Consider the following 25386-nt stretch of genomic DNA (forward strand, 5'->3'; position numbering starts at 1 on the left):
TATTGCTTATTTTATCTTCAGTTGTTTATGTGCTGATATTGTATTTGTATTTCCAATGCTGTTATCCTATCACTATTTGCTTCTGCAATGACCCAATAGAGAGCCGCAGGAATGAGTCCGGAAAACATTGATGCTAACACTTCCTGGTTCTTCACTGTTTTCGCCTATGGGATTTTTGAATGGGTTTTTGGCGCGATGCTTCAAATGAGGTCTGTGGTTAACGCAAGCTTATTCAAACACGAACCAGTGTTCAGCAGGATAATCTTCACACATGAGGACCACTTTTATGAATTTTTAAGCTTTTACTAGCTAGCAAACGGCTAAATGAGACTACACTGTTGAGTCGACGGGGATATTATACGTCAATAACGTCATCACTTCAAAGGACGAACACGGAAATTCTCTTTCCCTCACCTGGTTCAGCCCGGGGTAATCGGTGCACAGCAGCGCACACATCAACAACACTCCAGGTTGAGTGGTGACGTGACGTGGAAGCCTATGCGACACTGTGTGTAGTTCTGGATTATCTTAGCATGAGCTTTTTACTTCTAGGGCTCACATTTACACTTCAAAACTCATGAAAGTGGTCCTCATGTGTGAAGATTATCCCGCTGAACACTGGTTCGCGTTTGATTAAGCTTGCGTTGCCCAGAGACCTTATTTGAAGCATCGCGTCAAAAAACCATTAAAAAATCCCATAGGCAGAAACAGTGAAGGACCATGAAGTCCGGGACTTCCGCGTTCCGACTACAAAAATACGCCATCCCTGCGTTTTACTATTTCCCCACAAGGATTCATCATCTCTGAACTTTGCCCGGGTCCCTCTAGCTCCAGAGGACTTTAACACGCTGGTGTCAGAGGCCTTCCTGTCGTTCTTCGTCAAGACAGTGGGACACATGGCACATCACATCCATCGCAGCAGAGCCGGACAGCCCGGAGTCTTCCAGAAGAAAAGCTTCTGCAAGGCCGTGGAGTCCAGAGCCTACCGGCCCTTTGTCAAGGACTTCGTCAAGACCCAGATGTTTGACCTGTTCATCCAGGAGCTCGAGAAGCAGCCGCCCGCACAAGAAGGTTTGAAGACCAGCCAGCAATTTACACACTATCCACAAATAGTGGGCTAGTTATTATCAATAGGAAATAATCTCTCACATTGAACATTTATTTTACTGCTGTTGAAACTCCCAGAAATACAATATATTGCAGATACCAGTTCAGCCAAGGTTGTGTCACGCAACCACTCACCTCACAAAGAAAACTCCTTGTATTTCTGTCAACTTAGAAATGATGTTTCATTTGATATATACAGTATTTGAATAATGCATTTGTAAATTTTTGGCCGGTGCAAGCGGGCCCTATATCTGGCTTTGTCCAGTCCAATTTGAGTGCCGATGCTCGTGAACGCTTTATCGCGCTGGGCCATATGCTAGGTTCCGACCTAGCCTTGTTTTAAGGCTTACTATAACTTTTTTGACAGTTCCATAGGAGAATCAAAGTGAGACTTTCCTGTCTTTAGTCTTTAAGTTCTTTAGCTGGAGCAAATGATTTTAGCGTTGGCATTTGTCTACTCAATTTAGCAAATCATGTACTCCAAACAAACAGTTACAGCTGAATTCTTTATTATTAAGTTAGTGAAATACATGAAGTCATAGAAGAGAGCCTGCCATTCACATACAAAGCTGTTGGTTAGGGGAAGCACATTCATTGTAGTTACAGTTTCAACCACATTGTACAATGGCTTGTTGATCATGACCTTGATCATAAACAACTGTAGTTCTTTCCATATGACTGAAAATGTCTTGAGCAATCCGTTATCAAAAAGTTTGGTAATAATGGGGATGTCAATTCAACTCAATTTTCAGTTATTATTTCAACACCGTATGGTCCTGTTAGGGAAGTTTGGTGTGTAGACGGGGCTTGCAATAAACATGAAACAATAAAAACGGTAAAAATCCATAACAAATCACGTGTACCATACAAGACTCGACAGAAAACCTATTTGTCATAGAAACACGGTTGTTTTAGAGGCACAAGAGGCTACAAGAGTTCACGTGTCAATTAAATAATGTAACGGTACTGGGTTTATTCCACTTGTAATCAGAATAGCAGCCCAATCAGACTCATATGAACGCCTCCATCAGAATAAACTGGCTGATCTGAATGAAACTTAATCAGCCTCATATGAACGCCTCCATCAGAATAAACTGGCTGATCTGAATGAAACTTAATCAGACTCATATGAACGCCTCCATCAGAATAAACTGGCTGATCTGAATGAAACTTAATCAGACTCATATGAACGCCTCCATCAGAATAAACTGGCTGATCTGAATGAAGCCCACCTAGGCGCCATCGTGCAACTGTGCGCCATTGGCTCATACGAGGAAGGATTTTTTTCATCGCCGATGACATCCCAATTGCTCGAGTGACATCACAGTTGGGCAATTGCAAATGCATTCAACACACACACACACCTGCCCGAGTGACATCACTTCCGTCACAAATCGGACAGACAGCAGGGAGGGACCCACTTAGCCATTTTTCTTCTAGATTGCATACTGTGTGGAGCATGTAAACGCACATCGTCACGCGATCATTACATTTGGCCTCATGTAAAAACACTTGGGTGGAAATCTTCCTTCAGAATGATTTCATTCAGAATGGACAAAAAAAAAAGTCATGTGACCGCAGCTACAGAGTCCCTGGTTCTTCACTGTTAAAGCGTTCAGCACCAGGAGGACACAAAGGGATGCTCCAACATCTGCACGACCCCTAACCTTGGTTTCACTGTCTCCTTGCAGGTTTCTTTTACAAGAGGGTTTCAGAATACCAAGAGAAGAAGAGGAAGGAGAAAGCAAAGAGTGGCTGGGCCAGAGGATTTCTGCCATGAAGCACAGGAAACCCCTTCCGTTACTACACTGCACTCCACACTGCCTTGCTGCTAAGTTAGCGCAAGTGGTCCTCCACTGTTACTGAGATCGTACTGGTGAAGATGTGAGATACAGACACAGCACTGTCCTGAGAATTACAGTACATAAGAATACCGCCATGTTTATTTATTGAGATTTGGTTTATTAATAAAAACGATACGTTCTTCTGTAACTTGCATGCCTCACATTTCATTAGGACTATTTTCTTTAGTGTCGCTCCCATGTACAGGACTTCTATCGGAGAGCAATGGGCTGGGCCAAATAGCTTCAGGAAATGTGAATAAAATCCTACATGTGAAAATGTTTCTGGCTGCAATCTGAAATCAGCACGACTGTAGTAATGACAAAAAGAACAGCAACAGTACAAGACACAGTAGCAATTCAAGAACAGCCTTGCTTTATATTAGTAGTGGCAGAGTTTAAAAAAAAATAACATGAAGAATTTTCTGGATGGCTCCCTGAAAATGGTATCGTTGCTAACTGATGACACACGTTGAAGTCGTTCACCTGCTGCTGCTTCAAAACCCAAAAGGTGGACTCGCTACAAATGTGCTGGGAAGTTACTTGCATAGAAGTACATAATTATTAAGGTCTGGTCAGAAGAATAATACAGTAATAGTGATTTAGAGAGCCTCATTAAATCAGAGAGAAACGCAGCAGACATTTTGAGAGAAAAGTGGCTATTGCATAATTCATGAATGGAACTGTTGTGCTTTTCCAACAGTGAACATGAACAACGTGGTAGTTAAGTACAAGTACACTTTCTGTGATAATGCTACAGTATGTCAGTACTGTACATGTGTTATATATATTTGACGCCATCTAGTGGTCACTCTCAATGGCACATTTCCAGATACATACCTTTATATAAAAATAGAGCAAAATTTCATAATGTACTCTTAAGAACATTTTAAAAGACAAGAAAAAAAAGGTCAAATAAATGTGAAACTAGTGCAGTAAACATTGGGCCACCTGATGGTATGTTGTGCTGGTCATGTGCTTCCTGGTAGCAGTGGTGAGCTTTCCGATTGGTTGGCTGGGAGGCCGCAGTGTGGCCAGTCATACAGGTGGCTGCTCTGGAGATCTACTTCTGCTCGCAAATTTATTTTCTTGGGGAAGAAAAGACAAAAAAAAAAGTGTAATAAATATCGGACATGCTGAGATTGAATGGCTACAAATGCATGATTAAGGTTCCTCAAGTTGGGCTTTAATTTCAATTCCAATTGCTCACAAACTAATCAACTTTCATAATCAAAGTAGTTACAGCTACTTGTATATTCAGTTGGTTGACCTAGAGCATTATGCTAGTGAGTCGGTCATTATTGTAAAATAAGACCCAAAGGTGGATCAAGATTCCCACACAAAGCAGAGACTTGCAACATACCAATCAATATCAATAATTTGACACAAAATATTGATCGATAATTTCACAAGCGCTTCCAAAAAAAAAAGTTACCATAGAAACATCTGTACTTAGCATCCATGGCTATCAAAACTGTTACCATAAAAACATCTGTAGCTAGCATCCTTGGCTACACTGTAGCAAAACTGTTACATAGAAATAGTGTCCTCTAGTAAGAGAGAGGCGTCAGCGGAGGACCAAAATGCGAGACTCATTAGCCAATGAACAGCCAGGAATGGGTCTCGTGCTACTTTTGCATGCTAAAATAAAGCTGATAATGTACAATTTGATTCAAGGGATGAAAAACCCTTTCAGAGTACAACACAAACTGTCTATTTTGCTGCAACTCGACAGTGCTGCTTTTTATACTCAAGAGTTCCACTTTCTACTTCCTGGAAAAAAACTGGTCCATTGGAGTGCATGGAGATGTCGGAACTCTTCTATTATACGGCTCTGCATAGAAACATCTGTAGCTAGCATCCATGGCTACATTATCAAAACTGTTACCATAGAAACATCTGTAGCTAGCATCCATGGCTACATTGTAACAGCCTACCAGGCTTTCTTACAGGACATCCTGTAAGAAAAGCCTGCTGTGGGAAGGTGTGGTGAGTACCTGGAAGTCTCTGATGTAGGTGAGGAAGAAGCTGATGAAGGAGAAAGCCAGAGACCATTCAGAAATGGTGCTGATGATGTGAGCGGTGTAACCCTGCAAAACACACAACCCAGTCAGCACAAACGTACACACAGATGTTGCGCGCACGCACACACACACACACACACACACACACACACACACGCCAGGACGGCCTACTAACCGTCTCTCCAGGAATCCAGTGTAGTTTGTGAGCTACATCCACTCCAGGCAGGCTGCTGTACATGATGACTGACGACACAAACACTGAAGAGGGAGGCAGGCGTTAAGGGCCACACTGTGACTGTCCTCGCTCTGTCGAGCAGGGATTTCCAACACCGGATTTAAAAGAGTAACTAAACTCCTCCCAAATTTGGGGTGAAGCCGACATCTGCTGATGAGAAGTACAGTAGGGTACCGTACTGATACCAACGTGAAAAGACGCATGGAAGTATGTGGGCAGCAGTGTTGGGCAAGTTACTTTCAAAATTGAATATACTACATGTTACTAGTTACTTTCATTTGAAAGTAATAAGTTACTTTACAATATTACTGTCTGTGTAGAGTAACTCGTTACTTATTACACTACTTTTGCATTACTTTTACCCAAACAACAGCAGCAGCAGAATGACATCGCCGCCCCGGAACCATCCCAAAAAATAATATCAACCGCCTTGAAGTCAGTGTAAACAATCCAAAATTCTAAATGTTATTCATTCAGTCATCTATAGTGGTTATTTGCATAAAAACACAGTTTGATTAGGAAATGATTGTATCTTTTTTAAATATGTGCTTTGATTTAATAAAATGTAATGTCAATTTGTAACTTGAGTTACTTGAGAAAGTAACTGGTATAATATTACTGAAATCCTATAAGTAATAAGTTATATATTACTGAGTTACTGCTAAAAGTAACATATTACATGTAATATGTTACTTTTGTAATGAGTTACCCCCAACACTGGTGGGCAGTGACGATAATAACGTTTGAGACGGACGCATCTATTGACGTATGAAAACGGAGTGTAAATGAGCCATAAGGATACTGCTGATGATACTGGCCAGGGTCCAGACTCCAACACTAAGGCGGACCCAGAAGGCGGACTTGCCGTGGACGAGAGGCTGCATGTAGAAGGAGAGCACTGTCTGGACCAGGATGTACAGAGCGCCCACTCCGAACGTCAGCACTGCCCCCACCAGGTGCATGGAGAACAGCGTGGTTTTCTGGATCGCAAACACAGACGCTCACGGTTTAATATGCACAATACTGCTGTATTGTAAATACAGAAATCTAAAATTACCACCACAGACAGGACAGGGTTCCCACAGGTCCTTGAAATCTTGTGAATTTGAAGAAAAGACAAAAAATCAAGGCATTGAAAATTCTTGAAAATAGACATAAATAGACATGGGTCATTGAGTAGAAATTTAAGTTAATTTGATATTATTTTTTTTACTTAATGTCTAACACATCAGTTGAGAAGAGTTCACACATTCAAGCCCAAATGTTGTAACAGTAATTAACCTTGATCCGTGTCTCAAATTATGCCATGTTGGCTCCTTGACTTCGAAGGAATTGGGCCTGGAAAGTCTTTGAATTTGATGTTTAAAGAAGGTGTGGGAACCCTGGCACCAAGATGGACCAGAAATATGAGAGCACTTGTCCATGCACACGCAGACAGACGGACAGTCAGTTACCTGGAAGTTGGCGACCACACACATGCCAAAGGAGCTGATCCAGCCCAGCACCAGGCCCACCTGGTTCAGTTTGTGGATTTTAGATTCTTCCCGGCCCATCAGAGCCTGAACCTGCTTGTAGCGTACATATGTGGTGGCCAAACCTGCAACCACAACAACAAGCACTCAAATCCACACTAGACACAGTATTTACTGAATAAGCAGTCTCTCAAGCCACTCTGTCAATCTGTGAATGCTCCAGAGAGACAGTCTGTACTTCAGCTCATTCAAATTTGGAGAGAGGAAGTTGTCATCTTACAACAACACGCTTCAGACTTTAAGTTTGATGGTATTCGACAAATCACGACACATGTTCACAAAAATAAAGATATTGTGTCAAATTTCCATTTCTGCTCAGCAGCTAGTTAGCTAGGACGCGACCAGTTGTTTGTTTTCCAGTCGGAGGTTTAAGCGATGCACAGGGGACAGGAGGCAAGTGGGGAAATGAGCGGATATCCGGCCTCATTTTTTGACTAACTTTGAGAGCTGCTGAAATAAACACAGCTAGGCGCGGTGGGAGCATGATAAATCGTGGGAGGCGACGTGTCTGTCTGGAGAGACTACAGAATAAAGCCCAGAACATTTTGAAAACATGACCGCCATTCAAGTCTTCCTATCTTGTGCTCGTTTCTGGCAAGTCAAAACCAAAAACCATTCGCATTGAATTGCTAAATGGTTCAAATGTGTATCTTGGTTGATAGACTCAGTGCTTTACATACAGGATGTAGTTTGACATGCGGTGTGTGTGTTAGCTTTACATACAGGATGTAGTTTGACATGCGGTGTGTGTTACCTAGGAATGCTGACACGTCCAGCATAATGCCAAACACACACCTCTCTGGAGCCATCGTCCCTGTATCACTGCAACACAGAGACAAAAGTCATGTCCTTCAATCTAAACAGCTGAATGGGAAATAGGTTAAGCCACACTTGTAGTTGTAAAAAGTGTGTGTGTGTGTGTGTGTGTGTGTGTGTGTGTGTGTGTGTGTGTGTGTGCGCGCGTGTGGTAACGTATGTGTATGTCTATTTTAGGATTTGACTGTGATGTTTTTCTTTTTTCTCCCCATGGTGGTGATGTATTCTGACCTGATATAAGGAACCAGTGGGTCCACGTGTCTCAGTACCACAGCTGTGATGTAGGCAAAAACGAAGGAGGCGGCCGTCCAGATGACCAGAGCCACCGGCAGGATGCACATGCCCTGCTGAAACCACCACATGATGTCTGCTCACTGTGTACAGCCTGTTGATGCTGTCCACCACGTTCTTTTCACCTGGGAAACAAGAACATATGTGATGAAGTGGGTTTGTAAGAGAGAGAGGGGGGAGAGAGGGAGAGCATTGCATGCATTTTCTACCAATAGTGCTATTACAATCAGATTATAATCAGTGTTGGGAAAGTTATTTTCAAAATGTAATATACGACACATTACTAGTTACTTTCATTTGAAAGTAATAAGTTACTTTACAATATTACTGTCTGGGTAGAGTAACTCGTTACTTATTATTACACTACTTTTGCATTACTTTCACCAAAATATCTGCAGTAGCAGAATTACACCGCTGCCCCAGAACCATCCCCGAAAAAGAATTTATACCATCTGAAGTCCATGTACTGTAAACCTTCCAAAATTCGAAATGTTATGTTTTTCCTTTGTTATTCTCATCTATAGTGGTTATTTGCATAAAAACACACAATTTGATTAGGAAATTATTATATCGTTATTTAAACAAGTGCTTTGATTTAAAAAAAGAAAGAAAAAGTAACTCAATTTGTAACTTGTGTTACTTGAGAAAGTAACGTATAATATTACTGAAATCCTTTTGTAATAAGTTATATTATGACTTACTGACCTATTTTCAGATCAACTCTGTATCAACCAATGCAGGGAAACAAAAGTTGTTTACCCACCTCTGCATTTACCATAGACTGTATAATAGGCATTTACCACTAACGGTACACCCCTTGTTGTAAATTATGTTCCCGAGCTCGTAGACAAGCTATTTAACTTTAGCTGACAGCTTCTAACAACTTGCTCACAATTCAAGGAGGAAAGAAACTCTGTCAACGGTTACCTTACCAGGCGATTCTTCACAATCCCTTGGAATCGTCACGAACAAGCGACCTTTTCATGATAAAAAAAAAAAAGAAAAGTCTCTGTAGCGTTAATTAATCGTGCATGACATAAATACATGCAAGCGCCTGACCAGTTTATTTCCTGTTTCGTTTCTCGTCGACTGTCTCGTGAGCTGAGGGATTGTTGGTGTCACCCAAAGAGCATAGAACGCAAGATCACTAAATAAAGGGCGGAACAAATGGTTATTTGTCAGTGCTGCCGCCATCTTGGCCTGAACGCGCCTCCTTGCACCAATGGGGCAACAGTACAAAACCATGACAGCCAATCAGACGCTGAGTAGGGCGGGTCTTGCTCCCCGTGTTGCAATCCGTTGCAATGCAATAGAACGAAAATTATACTCCAGTTCTTATCAATATATGTTCTTTGGTCAAATTAACTTTACGCTGTCCGCGTTCATGCCTGTTTGCTCGCTTGAAAATCGTGAATACCACTAGCATTTTCACTACGCATTTTAGCAAATAATTGATTAACGAACGATGAACGCTGAACGCTGAACGATGCAGTCAACGGTGTAACGGATTAATCGGTTGTATTTTGTTTAGGCATATTCAACGTCGCTTTATTTGGGGTCCTTCCTGGCAGCTCGGCGCCAGTCGCCCAAGCGGCCCAAGGAGCAGTACTCTGTTGTTTGCAGCAGCAGAGCTAAACTAGTAGTGTAGTAACGTTAATATTTAAGTAAAACATAATTTATTCTGAAACTTTGGATCCACAGTCGTCCAGCAATGAATCTGGAATTGCTCGGTAATTAAAAACTCATTTTCATTATGCTCTATAGTACGTAGGGGTCTTCCGCATTTGCTTGATGATATGAATGTTAGCCTAGCAACATTGGGTCATTTATGGAAATGGAAACTGATATAAACCATATGAACTAAAAATCAAACAAATGTGTGATCATCACACTGTTGGCTAACGTTATGTCCCTTTTTAAAGTGTCACATTAAAATCTTCAATGTTTTATCAGGTAAACTGAAGCAGATTATTTTGAAATGACAACAGAAAACACGTTTAATTATGTCCTCATAATTTATGTCCAGACTTTAATGTCCAGACTTAAGCAGTTTGGCATACCGTTATTTTCCACACACACACACACACACACACACACACACACACACACACACACACACACACACACACACACACACACACACACACACACTCACAAATGCCTTGTATTTGGACTATGTAGCCTAACATATCGTTAGTTTTGTTCAGTAATTGAATGAATCCTTTCTTAATAGTCTTTGAGTAAACTCTTATTTTAAGCCAGCTCTGCGAGATAGTAAATTAGACAACAGTAAGTATTTTTAGCATTATCTAACGTCAAGAGATTTTCTGATCAAATTTGCTCAATTGTTTCCCCCTCCCCCAGAATCGTTCGGGCAGAACTATCCAGAGGTAAGCCACGACTTGTATTGTGCACCTGAACTTGGTATTAGTGGTTAATATTGCCTTATACGAAACATCCTCAACCTTCTCTTCGTTCTTGGTGGGACATACAATGCATTTCATTTGTCATTTCATTTTCAACCTTCCCCTGTTGACTTAAAGGAGGAACACCTGCTGCTATCATGAGCTGCCCTTCTGTTATTGGCTGATCTGAGTAGCATGTATCTGCGGAACCGCACTGTCCCAAACAACTAGGGTCGTATATCTGTGGGTTGTATGTCTGCGAGACATACAGTAGATCTGCAGGTCTCTGGTCTGTGGCTCTGCAGATTGAGTATAGATAGGCTAATCTTTGTGCCAGGTGATGTCACCAGCTGTTGTACAGAGGTAGGCAACAGCACTCGAATTAGAGTAAATCTTGAGTTTTTTTTATTAAGGGCAAAACAGACGCGTTTCAGCCTTAGGCCATCATCAGTGTACCAGCTGTTGTACGCCAGAGAGCTTTAGGGGAGGCGTGGTGTGAACTAGACTACACGTAGACTACCCACCGTTAACTTAGCGGTAGCATTTTCTATTAGCTGTAGTTCGTAGCCTCAGAATTGTAAAATGTTGGATAGGCTATATTCACAACAACAGCGACTCCCCCACCCTACATCTGTTAACCTGAATTCTCACAATAACAAACTACTTCTGCAGTGCATCTCTGCTATATGTCACCACCATAAAGTGACGTTGCTTATATTCATGATGGAAAGTCTCTAGCTGTCATTTAAACATTGTGTGTGATTTGGTAGGAGGCGGATGGCACTCTGGACTGTATCAGCATGGCCCTCACCTGCACCTTCAACCGCTGGGGTACCCTGCTGGCTGTGGGCTGCAATGACGGCCGCATTGTCATCTGGGACTTCCTCACACGAGGCATCGCTAAAATCATCAGTGCACACATCCACCCCGTTTGCTCTTTATGGTGAGATCTATACAGTATCTCTATCTATCCAGGGTTCTTTCTTTGTTGTTCCTTGTAGTAAAGTCTTTTGTGTTGAAGTCACTATATAAACTTACTTAACCCAACACCAACACACACACACGTACAGTTGGTCATTGGATGTTGCTTCTAAGGTTTTATATCTTTGTACAGCTGGAGTAGAGACGGCCACAAGCTGGTGAGTGCGTCGACAGATAACATCGTTTCCCAGTGGGACGTCCTGACTGGAGACTGTGACCAGAGGTTCCGCTTCCCCTCGCCGATCTTAAAGCTGCAGTACCACCCCAGAGACCTGTGAGTGAGCCGATACCCACTCTCTATGCGTGTTATATCTGATGTGTGAGCAGTCATACAGAAGCCCAACTCAGGTGTCAGAACTTGAAGAATGATATAGTGAGTAGAGAAGACATCAGGCTATGCCATCACAAGTTCACAGGACCTTTAGACAGCAGCATCATTCACGAGTTAATTGTAGCGATGGACCTCAAATATATATCTTTCATCTTTAATGTATGTTTTTTTCCCCTTTTTGTCTGTTTCTGTATTTGGAGAATTTGAAGCCCTGACATTGACATTGTGATTTTAGGGACAAGGTTCTGGTATGTCCCATGAAGTCGGCTCCGGTCCTGTTGACCCTGTCAGACTCCAAGCATGTTGTCCTGCCCGTGGATGACGATTCGGACCTGAATGTGGTGGCGGCCTTTGACAGGCGGGGCGAGTACATCTACACCGGCAACGCCAAGGGAAAGGTTAGGCTAGTCTCTACTGCTGTCTGTTTAGTGTTGTCCCAAACAACTATGGCTCAAACACAAGGTCACCAACCTCTCAAAGGCACCAGGTGTTGACCAGTGAAGTTAGCAATTTAGTTTTAACGATTTATTATGGGAACATATGAGCTTCCAAATTGGAATCAACACCTCAACAAGGGTCAGACCAAACAGAACAAAAGGAACAGGAAAAATGCCTGGGCAAATGTGCGATGGGAGCCTACCACTAGACTAGACTAGACAACCAAAAAGGTTATGATAAACTAAACCCAACCAAATAAAAACTATATATCAGTTCTATTAGTACCTAGCTAACATAAAATGTTCATACTAGCCTACTAAGATTGATCACACTTTTGTAGATTTGTTAGACACACGCTGTGATTAATGGCTTCTGAGTGTGTTCCACAAGTCAAAGCAACATTTCAGCACCACGAGCTGTGTCACAAGTGGCGCCTCCCACAGATGTGGACAATGGGGTGCTTATACCGCGTTCAAGACAACTCGCATAAGTTTCAACACGGAAGCTAACCGAACATGCTGAATGCTGAATTTCACATATTGCTCTAATCAGAGTGAAACACAGATGACACAAACACATATTAACGTTAACATTACATAATTAAGACACCAAATTCTGTGTTAAAACGTTAACAAATGTCTGTGATTACCATTAACGATACAAGTCGCCATTTTGATGTGGCTATGACGTCAACTCGGACAAAGCGGAGCTCTGGATGATACCCGAATTTCCGAGCTGTAATTCCGACCTGTTGACGACTGTTCAATTACATTTTTACAAGTCGGAACCCATTTTTTTCCAGCGGTCCGAGTTGTCATGAAGGCGATATTAGACTCACTATGAGAGAGGGCCGATGCAGCAGGATCCAACTTGGCCTGCTTACACGCACGTCCACCATGCTTTGTCCTCATCATCATTCCACGTCCTTAGAATTGTTCACCTTAAATTGTTTTTCTTTTTACATGAATTGTTTGAAGCTCCCTGATAAAGACCAATGCCAAAACTCATTGGAGTGTCTTAAGTGTTTTTAAATGTCCCTACATGAGCCCATGAAAATACCCCCACCACACACACACACACACACACACACACACACACACACACACACACACACACACACACACACACACACACACACACACACACACACACACACACACACACACACACACACACACACACACACACACACACACACACACACACACACACACACACACACACACACACACACACACACATTTTCAATGAATTTGTTCCCTTCAGTTGCATACTCCAAACCAAAGAGCAGTTGGAAGTTGTTTGAGCTCTCTCTGTTTTTCTTCGTTGTTCCTTAGAGTTGTATTTGTATATGAAATGATGATTGAAATTAAAAGGTAACGCACCATTGTTTGATTGAAATCCAAAGCTCTGAGTCTGTTAGTCCTGTCTCTCTCTCTCTCTGTTGTTGTAGATCCTGGTGTTGAGCACAAACACCCAGGACCTGGTGGCATCTTTCAGAGTGACCACCGGCACCAGCAACACCACCGCCATCAAGTCCATCGAATTTGCGCGCAAGGGCAGGTGAGAGGAAACAGCTTTCTTTTCCCCCCAATATTTTATTAAAAAAAAAATTATAGAACAATATACGAAGCAATACAAGACAAACACGCCCACACACAGGAAAAGAAAAAAATAAATATATATACATATATTGTTTCCTGATAAACACAGCAGAGTGTATGATGTCTGTGTCCACCTCTCCTGTTGTCTGTGTAGTTGTTTCCTGATAAACACAGCAGAGTGTATGATGTCTGTGTCCACCTCTCCTGTTGTCTGTGTAGTTGTTTCCTGATAAACACAGCAGAGTGTATGATGTCTGTGTCCACCTCTCCTGTTGTCTGTGTAGTTGTTTCCTGATAAACACAGCAGAGTGTATGATGTCTGTGTCCACCTCTCCTGTTGTCTGTGTAGTTGTTTCCTGATAAACACAGCAGAGTGTATGATGTCTGTGTCCACCTCTCCTGTTGTCTGTGTAGTTGTTTCCTGATAAACACAGAGTGTATGATGTCTGTGTCCACCTCTCCTGTTGTCTGTGTAGTTGTTTCCTGATAAACACAGCAGAGTGTATGATGTCTGTGTCCACCTCTCCTGTTGTCTGTGTAGTTGTTTCCTGATAAACACAGAGTGTATGATGTCTGTGTCCACCTCTCCTGTTGTCTGTGTAGTTGTTTCCTGATAAACACAGCAGAGTGTATGATGTCTGTGTCCACCTCTCCTGTTGTCTGTGTAGTTGTTTCCTGATAAACACAGCTGACCGGATCATCAGAGTGTACGATGGGAGGGAGATCCTGACCTGTGGTCGAGACGGTGAGCCGGAACCAATGCAGAAACTCCAGGACCTGGTGAACAGGTAGACCAACGCACTACACTACACACTATAGCCCTATTTGCCTGGGGCTACTATTACCTACGGGTCACCTCTCGTAATTTGTAATAAATCGTCTGTGATCTTAATCCCATGTGAATCATAATTTGTAAAGTAAAAAAATCCACCACAAATGTCCTCTCCAAATACAGAGGTCATGTCAAAACATTAGTCCCATGCGAATCGGCATCTCAGTGATTTGGGGTCTTATTTATTTATGGATTATTTTTCCAAGGTTATCATGGCAGTAAGGATCATTTTTCTATCTTTCAACAGGCTCAACAGTTATTATGATATTATGGTAACCTAGTAACGTTTGGCCTATAGCTAGTAGCGACCAGACACTTTCCAATATTTCTCCAGAATAGTGCAAAAACAAGGCGGGTAATTCATATCATAATTCAAGGTTAATGTTAACAAAAACAATTGTATCCATTGTATCCGTGTGCCAGTTAGGGGCCAGGGCTGGGTTTAGTTAACTTTCAAATCAAAATGTAATCTTTCGATTTCTTGACTACATATGTGGGGATGATGTCAATAAAAATTAGAATAAAATACAGACGTTGCTTATCCCGTGCAAATGCGCCGCACAAAAGACGTGGGGGCTTAATTTCTAAATCACATGAGGTCCCCCCCCCTCCAGGTAATACTGTCCTGTGTGAATAGGGCTTATGTTTACAGTGTCAGTTCCTGTTATGATGGATATGATAGTTTGATTGTAGAATTGATCAATACTATACTGGTTGGGAAGCCCATAACCCAAACTGATTCTAATGAGACTTTTTTCACAGCTTCCACACAATTGTGCAAAGACAAAGACACTTAACCAGGGTATCCCCGGGGTCTTAAAAAGTATTAAAAGTTAATACGTCAATTTAGGGAAATTAAGGCCTTTAAAAAGTCGTAATCACTATTTGATGAGATTTCCTCCAACCACGTTTGGTGTGCAGGACGCCGTGGAAGCGCTGCTGTTTCTCTGGGGACGGGGAGTACATCGTGGCCGGGTCAGCCAGGCAGCACGCCCTCTACATCTGGGAGAAGAGCATCGGCAACCTGGTGAAGATCCTGCTTGGAACCAGAGGAGAGCTGCTGCTGGACGTGGCTGTAAGGACCCTACATCTTCCACATCCTCTTCTGTTCTACACCTCCCTACTCTTCCTTACCCTTTATTATCACGACTGTATTTAAGATCGGTTGTAACTTTAAGTAACTGGCTTCCTTACACAAGTTGATTCCAGTCCCAGTTTGGATTATGGCTGTTTCACATCGTCTCTTCTGTGGATAGATTTGTTCTCTCTCTGCAGGCTGGTCAGGATGAGACTCATGTTATGTGACAGTGACAGGAGGGTTGGTTGTTAAGCTTCAGGCACCCTGAGATTTTGGAGTGGCTGATTACAGCTTCACTTTCTATTCATTTGATTTATCCATAGCTGTCAGGATGTCACTAGAGTTTCACCAAAGTATTCCCAAAATGGTTCTAAACAGAATGGCTACCGCCGCTTTAATTGATAAGGAGGGAAGAGGTTTCTAGCAACCTGCTGCTAGTAGTCTTTTTGCATAGCCACTAGCCAGAGCCTCTTTGTTTGAATCAGGAGATGTAGGTCTGAACTGTCTGACAGACAGTATTAGCAATAAGATTTGGGTGTGTGTGGTGTAGTATTTATAAAGTAGAAGACAGAAACTTTGGTAGCACACCCACATCATGAATGCAGGTTAGCGCTTTGTGGTTAGCACTGTCGCACTTACAGCAAGAAGGTCGTGAGTTCGTAGTAGCAGCGTAATGTATCCTAGTAAATGTATACGTATGTACAGTAGTGTATATGATGTATGTAATGTGAACAGGGCACAGGCTAAAAAAGAGAACATTGCTCTCAGTCAGGCTCCCCTGTAGAAATAATTTTTAACATGCTATAGCTTTATGAATGAGCTCCTTTGTTGTTAATTCATTTTGGTAGTTAACCTGTATTATCCCGTATAATTTACTTGTCTGACCTGTGACCTCTCTATAGTGGCATCCTGTCCGTCCGATCATTGCATCTATCTCCAGTGGAGTGGTGTCCATCTGGGCCCAGAACCAAGTGGTGAGTGGTTTGTTGTAGTCAAGGGTGGATGTACACTAATGAGCAGCTGCACAGATATGGATTATATTAGTTGCTTGTAATTGTCATAAATAAAGTAATGTATATCTGGCCAGAAAGTGAGTTTTGAAAGCAGAAATCTGACCACCTGACCTGGCTAACAACCCATAGCCTGGGTCAAAACCATCCTGATCACATGACCTCCCATTCTGTTTTCGCTCTACGTATCAGTCTGGACTTCCAGTCGCTCACATCGATTTCAGTGGGCGGGAGTACTTGCCTTGACAGACAACTCCTTCAGCCAATCAGCATCGCCGAATCCAATGCAAATCTACTGCGAAGAATGCGGTGAAAACGTCTTTCTGCGGAGAAACTTCTGGTGCATAACGTTACCCTTGTTCTGATTTAATTGTTGTTGTTCAATCTATTTCTACAATAGCTGCACTTATGGCTGTGTTTACTCTAACTAACATGAACGTTACCGTTACCACTCCTTGCTTCGGGGGATGCCATTACTCCTTTGCCAGCGATTGCCCTGATTGGCCGGTTACATTGCCAACGACAGTTCAGGTCCGTGATTATTTCTGTAAGTCGCTGGGGCAGCTGGAAGTCCAGACTGATGCGTAGAGCTAATCAGAGTGTGAGGTCATGTGATCAGGATGGTTTTACCAGGCAACCCAATCAATTACATTATAGCCATTTAAATTCAGTTCACATGTTGTCCACAAGGGAAATTCAGCAGCACACACAAAAACACTTGTGAAAAGGATGGCTTGTGAGTGACAGATACATTGGCTGTGCAAGGAGAGCGCAGAGGTATTCTGGCAAAATCTTGACATAATGTGCAAATTGATAGGGCTGTAACGGTACGTAAACGGCGTGCACCTCGATACTGGAGTCATAGATCGGTATGTCTTTTTAGTAACATTAATTTGATGTCCATTTTAGTCTCTGTATGTATTCTGTACAGTGTAATACATGCAGCATTTGGAGTTAAAATGGCACATATAGCATTTTTCATTATTATGACATACAACATTTAGTGGGTGCTCACTTATTGTATTTGATGATTAAATACAAAGTAATTGGTCCTGTACTCAATGTTCAAAACAAATACATGTGCCGTTGCAACCCTACAAATTTAGTATATTTTCTGCACCCTCCCTAACAGTACAGCTAATATAAGGGTTACTGAATGTTTTTTTCCCCCCTGTGTCTGAGCCTGTTTGGTCTTGTTTGTGTTCTATACAAATTGAAAAAATATATAAAATATTGGGGGGAGAAGTGTTACTGAATATGGGCTTGTCTGTAGGAAAACTGGAGTGCGTTCGCTCCAGACTTCAAAGAGCTGGATGAGAATGTGGAGTACGAGGAGAGAGAGTCGGAGTTTGACATCGAAGATGAGGACAAGAGTGAACCCGAGCAGACAGGTACACAACACACACACACACACACACACACACACACACACACACAAACGGCTATAATATATTCCCGCACCTATACATTCAAATACACACACAGTTGACTGATAGGGGTTTTTAAAAGCCAAAGCTGATATTTGTTTTGGATCGTAGCTGGCGATGGCTGAGATGATATGTGATGATGTTGAATATCTTCATTGTCTTGTCAGGGTGCAAAAGTCTCTGGAATAGCATTTGAACCACGGGATACTAAAATTAAAAGTGAAATTATTATTGTTATTGTTATTGTTGTTGTTGGCACTGTTCATCAAATCATATTCGACCACATTCATTGTGGGGAAAAAAAGAAGAAGGAAACCATTAGCTCTGTATATCAGTCACAAACACAGTGTCATATATACATTTGAACTTCCATTGTAAACATGAGACAAATGTCGGCTTGTGTGTGTGTGTGTGTGTGTGTGTGTGTGTGTGTGTGTGTGTGTTGCAGGTGCGGATGCTGCAGAGGATGAAGAGGTGGACGTCACCTCTGTTGACCCCATAGTTGCTTTCTGCAGCAGGTGAGAGGTCACAGGACAGCTGATTACATTCATCAGAATCAGAATCGGAAAACTTTATTGATCCCCGAGGGGAAATTGGGACATGATGCTACAGTTGCTCGTACTCAGGCATGGAAAAAAAGCGTTTTTGGAGCTGCCAGTGTCTTTCTGCAATTCATTCTCTATGTAAGGACACGCTAGACGACGTGCTCCTCTTTTAATGAACGCACCTGGCGTTTAAACGCTGGTGGCATCTGTTGTTTTTGGAGGAGCGCTGTGGCCGTTTTTAAGCTGAAAAAAGTTCAACATTAGAGGAAAAGCGCCCTGATCGTCTTTTTCACTCTTCCTACCTTTTCTCCTCCCAATGGATTTTCAGCCTCTGCTGCTGCCAGAATTGGCAATAATCTGGCTTTCATGTTAACAGTGAACAACATCAAACAGACAAAACCAGCTGGCTACCGTCCGTGTGGTCGTTGTGTTCTGATCTGTACTGCACGCAACTACAGGGGAAAACAAACGGAGCGCAAAAAAAACGCTCCGTGCGCTGTGTTTTGTGCACAATGGAAGCGCTCTCAACATGATTTTCATAGCGTTCTGACTGAAAAAAACGCTTTTGGTCTGAATGTCCCCTAAGAAGTTATTTGAAAGACTAAAGTGATCTGCAGCATCTAGTCTCCGGTGGATTGTTCCAGAGTATAGACCTTATTCGATTGACGTCACTCACGTACGGACACGCCCACCGCCGCCATATTGTCGACATATCGCTGCAGCTCTATGTGACAACCTATGTGAGAGCAGCGTTTATAGGAAGCTAAGCTAGCCGCCGTTAGCGTTACCTGTATCATTCCAATTGTGTTCGGATGGTGACCTGCGTTAGGCATGGCTGTAGTAATGACAGCAATAAAGTCCCCGTGGTTCGTTTCTATCTCTACCGTCCACAGACGTGAAGGGAGCGAGACTGAGGATACGTCAGCAGCACAGGAGAGTTGTGTGGATAGTTGGGAGAGACAGGTGAAACTTTCTGACAGCTCCTCACAGCAAAGTCTGTTCACCTCGTTCTTTTGTTTATTATTACAGGCATTAACGGCAGCATATTTTGTAATGGAACAGAAACAACAATAAGGCTGTTACTAGTTGTCAGCTGCATCGCTGTGTGCGCGCAGGACGGTATGTCAACAATATGGTGCCGTCGAGGGTTAGCGAATAAGGTCTATTGGAGCCCTAATGGAGAACAATCAGACCCCTTCTTTTTAACAAAACAAATGAATGCCTGTGAGCTTTAGAGAGGGACAAAGTTGAAGTGTCCATAAGATAGAAGGCGTTGAACGAGTGAGAAGTCTTAGCTGTGTTTCTCTCCTGTAGTGACGAGGAGCTGGAGGACTTCAAGGCCCTGCTGTACCTGCCCATCGCCCCAGAGGTTGAGGACCCAGAGGAAAACCCCTTTGGCCCCACGCCTGACGCTGCTGCCCAGGCCACGCTCCCAGACGAAGGCTCGGCCAGCGGAGACAAGAAGCAGCGGCAGCCCTCCGCTGATGGAGGCCCGACCAAGAAGAAGGCCCGCACTACCACCATTGAACTGCAGGGGGTGCCCAGTGACGGTGCGATAAGATAACACATTAACGATGAAACAATAAACCATGTTTATATAGCATTTGACAAAAAATCTGACTTTACAAAGTGCCTTGCAGGCAGGCATGATAAAGAAATGTAAAACGCTTAATGAGGAGATAAAATAGCAAACACAATCAAGAGAAAATTGAAGAGTAATTATGTCAAATGAAAGCATGTTCTAGCAAATTCATCATAAACAGTTTGAATTTTAATGGACTGGCCCATTTACGCACCATTGAAGTGCTGTTAATAGTGATTGCTTACCGGTGGGGCATGGTGGTGCTGTGGTAAGCGCTGTCGCCTCACAGCTAGAAGGTCCTGGGTTCGATTCCCACCTGGGACGCTGTGAGCGCTGAAGGAATGCGTGCCCGTCCGCATGTCCTCGAGTGCCCACCGCCCGGCTGGGGTCGTCAAAAGGGTCTTTCTGTGTGGAGTTTGCATGTTGTCCCCGTGCCCCCTGGGGGTTTCCTTCATATAGGAACCCCTTCACCAAAACATGCAATATCCTGGTCGCTGATGTGGTGCCTCCTCTGGTCGTTAGGGGCGCCTGTTCGGAGGGAGGGGAACTCGTTGGAATAGCGTGATCCTCCCACATGCTATGTCCTACCGGTGAAGCTTGCCCTGTCATAGTTCAATGATGTTCATCATGTCTTCATTTATACATAGACGTTTTTGTTTTCTTGTGTTCAGACATAGGTTTATAGATGTTATTTATTTACCTTGACAGTTTCGACGAGTCTACTCTCGTCTTCTTCAGAAGCAGTCGCACTGACAGCTGGGTATGACGTGTCAACCAGTTGCTTTTCAGCAAAAAAGCAGCGGCTGTGAAAAGAAGCGGCTGGCTAACTGCCCATGTCTCGGAGGAAGCATGGAGGCAGTTTCGGCTCTCCCCAGATTGGCAGAGGGTGGAGCAGCAACCAGGATAAATAAATTAAAATCAGCACTAACGGGGAATAAAAATAGGGTAAAAAAATCGGGGGGGAAATATAAAAAAAATATAGCCGCAAGCGGCGATGGGCGGGGTTCAAGCCTTGCGCAGATGACAAAGCTTCTGATTCTGACTAGGACATCCTCCTTGATATATCTGACAAGTTTCGCGATCATTGGACAAACAGGTGTGGAGTTACAGCCTTTTTTATGTTAAGCCACGCCCATTTCTGGCGTTTATGGCGCCCCCTTTTGGTCGAATTGCACAAAATTTGACACACATGGTCTAGGATGGTCTCCGAAGACCTCCTGCAAGTTTCGTGAAGATTCCTTAATCGGTCATGAAGTTATGACAATTTAGCTGTGAGGCCACGCCCCTCTCAACTTTAACGATCAATATCTCCGAAACTAAAGTAGCTTTCAAAAATCCACCAATGACGATTGTAGAGCTTGCTCCATAGATGCTTCCTTGCGAGTCTGGTGCAAATCGGTCCAACGGTCTAGGAGGAGATGCAAAAAATGTGTTTTCCAAACTTTTCCAAATATCTCAAAAACTTTCCAGGCGGACATTGAGGGTCCTTATGGCAAACTTGTAGAGCAGGTTCACCTGAACATCTGGAAAAAAAAAGTTTGAAAATCGGACCAACGGCGTGGAAGTTATGGCCTTTAACGTAAAACCTTCGATTATAGCGCCACCTTCAGGCCGATTCGAAAAATCTTTTTTGAGCACCTACCAGCCAACAATATCTGTCATTGGGCCAAGTTTCAGGTCTCTACCATTTACCAACTCACGGGAATTTGCGTTGAGGCAGATGAAAAACAACAAGAATAATAATAAACCGGCACAAAAACAATAGGGTTTCAGCCCCTTCAGGGCTTGAACCCCTAATAAATATATAGTGATTGCTTACCTTCTATACAGGATGCTCTAAAAATCCACAGACAACAGGAATCGTGGTAATGCCAGTATCCTAATGACGAGCGTCCAGTGAATACACACATGTACTAACTCTGTGTAAAACATGAAGGAACGTTCACTACTGTTGATTCTGAAAAACAACCACCTGCCCACCACGCTAACGATGAGTGTTGTTGCAGTGACGGCTGAACGATAGCATTGAAGCAGAAATGACACATAGACCCTTTAAGGAGCTGCTAATACCTCTGAAAGAACTGCATTAATACGCCTTTCAGTGGAGACTTTCACAGGGTTTCCATGATCATGAAATTCTTGGAAAAGTTAAGGAATTTGAAAAACTGTTTTCAAGGCCCGGAAAAGGTTTGGAATTAACAGTGTGTTCTGGAAAAGTTTTGGAATTTACACTTTTTGGCTATTGTTAAAAAACATGTTTATAAAAATCCCAGAGGCAGAAACACAGCAGGCTAGCTTCGCTCATAACGGAGCTACTTCCTAGAAACAAACAAGTTGAATTCACTTGAACACATTGTACTCACATTGGGTTGAAAATAGGAAAGAATGTCTCGTTTGTTTGTTCTTGGAAGTTTTCAAAACATAAGCTGCCAGCTCAGTCTGTCAGCTCCGCGGCTCAGCAAACCGTGTGGTTTCAATTTAAACCGTGTTTAAAGTCGCTCAGCGTCCCGGTTGAGTGCAAGCCCCCAGGAATAGCGCTGGGCCGTGAAGCCATTTGAACATGGTGGCGAAGCTCTGTATTGCAAGTCATGTGACGCCATGCAGCCCGGAAAGGAAAATTCCCATCCACTTGCATGGGGACCCCGGCAGCTGTTAAACCCAGGGGAATTTTTTCCGGGTGTCACTCAAAGTATAAAACGACTCTTTTAATTATCAACAAAAAAAATTATGGGGCATTTTTTCTTCAGAAGGCACTAAGAGCCGTATACGGGGGTATTTTCTTCTTTTAATACATCCATGGGTGGGAGGGGTGGGAGACGTCATGGAACACGTCATGGCACACATGCGCACTTCGCCTTGGGCCGCATGGTCAGGAAGTAAAACCAGGAAGAAAAGCCCCCATGATGACTTCATGCACCAGTGAGCAGCCTCCGTCCGAATGCATGGGTGGGCGTGGCTCGTCCCCTATCCAGTTATTTTAATACATCCATGGTTGAGTGGAGTTTGCCGTGTTTATAATCACTGTGATTGGCTCGAATGTCCAAACCGCCGCCCAGCCGAGAAACTAGAGGCCGTCTCACAAAGCGACACCTCTCAATTACCGCGTGACCTGAGTTTGGTGTGTGAAGCTCTCGGCTGAGCCGTGACCTGAGTTTGGTGTGTGAAGCCCTCGGCTGTGCCGTGGGGGAAAAGGGAAAAACATGAACACACCGTGGGTTTTGGCGGTTGCTTGCCATCCATCATGGTTGGCTTGTCTATAGCACGGTATTGCAATCTCGCGCTTATTGTGACAGTAAGAAAGTAGCCGGCTGCAAATGTTTTAATGTCAATGGCAATTTAGCTGACAGCTGGCGCTTATGGAAAACCCTGAGCGGCATGTGTTCATACTCACACATTTCCCCCCTTGTAATAGAGAGCCACAGGGGTGACGTATTTTTGTAGTCTGCCTATGGGATTTTTGAATGGGTTTTTGCCGCGATGCTTCAAATACGGTCTCTGGGCAACGCAAGATTAATCAAACGCGAACCAGAGTTCAGTCGGATAATCTTCACACATAAGGACCACTTTCATGAGTTTTGTAGCGTAAATGCGAGCCCTAGAAGTAAAAAGCTCGAGCTAAACTAATCCAGAACTACACACTGTCGCATAGGCTTCCACGTCACGGCAGCACTCAACCTGGACTGTTGTTGATGTGTGCACTGATTACCCCAGGTTGAACGGGCTGAACCAGGTGAGGGAAAGAGAATTTCCATGTTCGTCCTTTGAAGTGGTGACGTTATTGACGTATATATCCCCATCGACTCAACAGTGTAGTCTCATTTAGCCGTTTGCTAGCTAGCCGCCCTTTTAACGGCACGTAAAAGCTTCAAAACTCATAAAAGTGGTCCTCGTGTGTGAAGATGAATATTACTAAACACTGGTTCGCATTTGATTAAGTCAGCGTTGCCCAGAGAGATTATTAGAAGCATCGCGCCAAAAACCCATTCAAAACTCCCATAGGCGAAAACAGTGAAGAACCAGGAGTGTTAGCATCGATGATTTCCGGACTCGTTCCTGCGGCTCTCTATTGTGCTTTAAATTAAGGGGCAACAATATGATGCAATAAGGACAGTTTTGCACTATAAATCGTATTTTCATCCTCGTCGTAATATGACCATGTGTAATAATAAACACATTGCAAAGACTGCCTGTAACGCAATGAATAACAACAAATATTTGATTTATATATGCCATGCTGCTGTGTCCTAGGGGGTTTGGGTGGTGAAGATCCGTTTGCATGGCCGCAAACAATTGTGTTCACACACATGAGCCCCTTCCCAGTGATGTCTCCGGGAGTTCACCGCATGTCTGAAAAGGGCTTTGGGGTCAAGGTTAATGTACATTTCATGTACTTATGGTCACGATTGGCCATGGAAATTAGATTCTAGATCCTTGAAAAGTCATGGAGATTTTTTTGAATTTTGTCTGTGAAAAAGCGTAGGAACCCTGGTTTCAGGGCTGGTTGCTCAGACACGGACAACGCCTAGTCCTAGATTACAGACTTGACACCAATGGGAGCTCTCCAGTGAAAATGAAATGTTATTCTAGTACTAAGCTTAATCCCTGTCTGAACAATCAGCCCTTATTTGGCCGAAATGCTCTGAATGTTTCCCGAAAGAATGTTCATTTGTGGGTCAACTGTTCCTCGCTGACCCTTGACCCTATGGCCCATTGGTTCCTCTCTCTTCTCAGAGGTGCACCCCCTGCTGGGCGTGAAGGGCGACGGCAAGTCCAAGAAGAAGACGGCAGGTCGGCCCAAAGGCTCCAAAGGTAAAGACAAAGACTTCCCCTTCAAGCCCAAGCCCTACCGGGGCGAGCGGCCATCTTTCCCCCTGGAAGCCCTGGGCAGCAGTGTGCCGGGCGGAGGAGGAGGAGGAGGAGGAGGAGGAGGAGGGATGAAGGGCAGGGCGGAGGGGGGCCTGGCCACAGGTAAGCACGCCACCGCCCCCTGCTGATCAGTCTGGGAGCCACCCGACCCCTAGGCCTGCTGCCCTGCTAGCTCTGACTGACACTTTGCCGCCCACCTGTCTCCAAACTAGGGATGGGCATTTGAAGAGATTTCCTTAATCGATCATCAGGAAAATCAATTATCAATTGAATATTTAAGAAATAATAAAAAAAAAAAAAAATCCTGTGGCAGAAAATACTAAAGAAAGTGTGTTTTCCCGCAATGACAATCTTTATTCCAAGAAGGAATTATAGTCTTAACAACAATCCTCTTAAACAAGGCAATTAAAGTTGAACTCTTTAATTGTAAAGAAAAAAATT

At 43.3% G+C, this 25386-nt stretch overlaps 3 protein-coding genes across 7 annotated transcripts in view; 2 read left to right on the top strand and 1 right to left on the bottom strand.

Moving 5' to 3' along the window:
* Nucleotides 1-3892, top strand: part of dennd2db (DENN/MADD domain containing 2Db) — a 26809-nt gene extending 22917 nt beyond the window's left edge. The window contains exons 12-13 of the mRNA XM_083661560.1: nucleotides 829-1071; nucleotides 2799-3892. Of these exons, the coding sequence (XP_083517686.1) occupies nucleotides 829-1071; nucleotides 2799-2887 (332 nt within the window). The 3' untranslated portion in view covers nucleotides 2888-3892. The remainder of the gene's footprint in view (nucleotides 1-828; nucleotides 1072-2798) is intronic.
* LOC310798994 (DNA damage-regulated autophagy modulator protein 2-like) lies at nucleotides 3017-8906 on the bottom strand. 2 transcript variants are annotated; one of them, XM_083661562.1, is made up of 8 exons: nucleotides 8779-8906; nucleotides 7787-7971; nucleotides 7494-7561; nucleotides 6662-6804; nucleotides 6010-6187; nucleotides 5148-5230; nucleotides 4946-5038; nucleotides 3017-4036 (listed from the first exon to the last, which is right to left on the bottom strand). In XM_083661562.1, exons 2-8 carry the CDS (start codon nucleotides 7915-7917, stop codon nucleotides 3920-3922), a joined length of 813 nt encoding a protein of 270 aa, XP_083517688.1. In that variant the 5' UTR covers nucleotides 7918-7971; nucleotides 8779-8906; the 3' UTR covers nucleotides 3017-3919. The 2 variants fall into 2 exon arrangements, with proteins under 2 accessions (XP_083517688.1, XP_083517687.1); XM_083661561.1 differs by having other exon boundaries at nucleotides 8774-8897.
* Nucleotides 8907-9437: 531 nt separating this feature from the next.
* Nucleotides 9438-25386, top strand: part of rbbp5 (retinoblastoma binding protein 5) — a 19922-nt gene continuing 3973 nt past the window's right edge. For 3 of the 4 annotated variants that reach the window (XM_083661724.1, XM_083661725.1, XM_083661726.1), the window contains exons 1-13: nucleotides 9438-9576; nucleotides 10211-10236; nucleotides 11022-11194; nucleotides 11366-11506; nucleotides 11799-11961; nucleotides 13455-13564; nucleotides 14274-14393; nucleotides 15359-15512; nucleotides 16418-16489; nucleotides 17799-17916; nucleotides 18401-18470; nucleotides 19812-20047; nucleotides 24811-24888. In XM_083661724.1, the coding sequence (XP_083517850.1) occupies nucleotides 9558-9576; nucleotides 10211-10236; nucleotides 11022-11194; nucleotides 11366-11506; nucleotides 11799-11961; nucleotides 13455-13564; nucleotides 14274-14393; nucleotides 15359-15512; nucleotides 16418-16489; nucleotides 17799-17916; nucleotides 18401-18470; nucleotides 19812-20047; nucleotides 24811-24888 (1480 nt within the window). In that variant the 5' untranslated portion in view covers nucleotides 9438-9557. Of the gene's footprint in view, nucleotides 9577-10210; nucleotides 10237-11021; nucleotides 11195-11365; nucleotides 11507-11798; nucleotides 11962-13454; nucleotides 13565-14273; nucleotides 14394-15358; nucleotides 15513-16417; nucleotides 16490-17798; nucleotides 17917-18400; nucleotides 18471-19811; nucleotides 20048-24810; nucleotides 25048-25386 lie in introns of all 4 variants that reach the window. The other variant, XM_083661723.1, reaches the window with a different exon arrangement.

The sequence above is a fragment of the Poromitra crassiceps genome, assembly GCF_964638095.1.
Source record: "Poromitra crassiceps genome assembly, chromosome: 27".
Taxonomy (NCBI): domain Eukaryota; kingdom Metazoa; phylum Chordata; class Actinopteri; order Beryciformes; family Melamphaidae; genus Poromitra; species Poromitra crassiceps.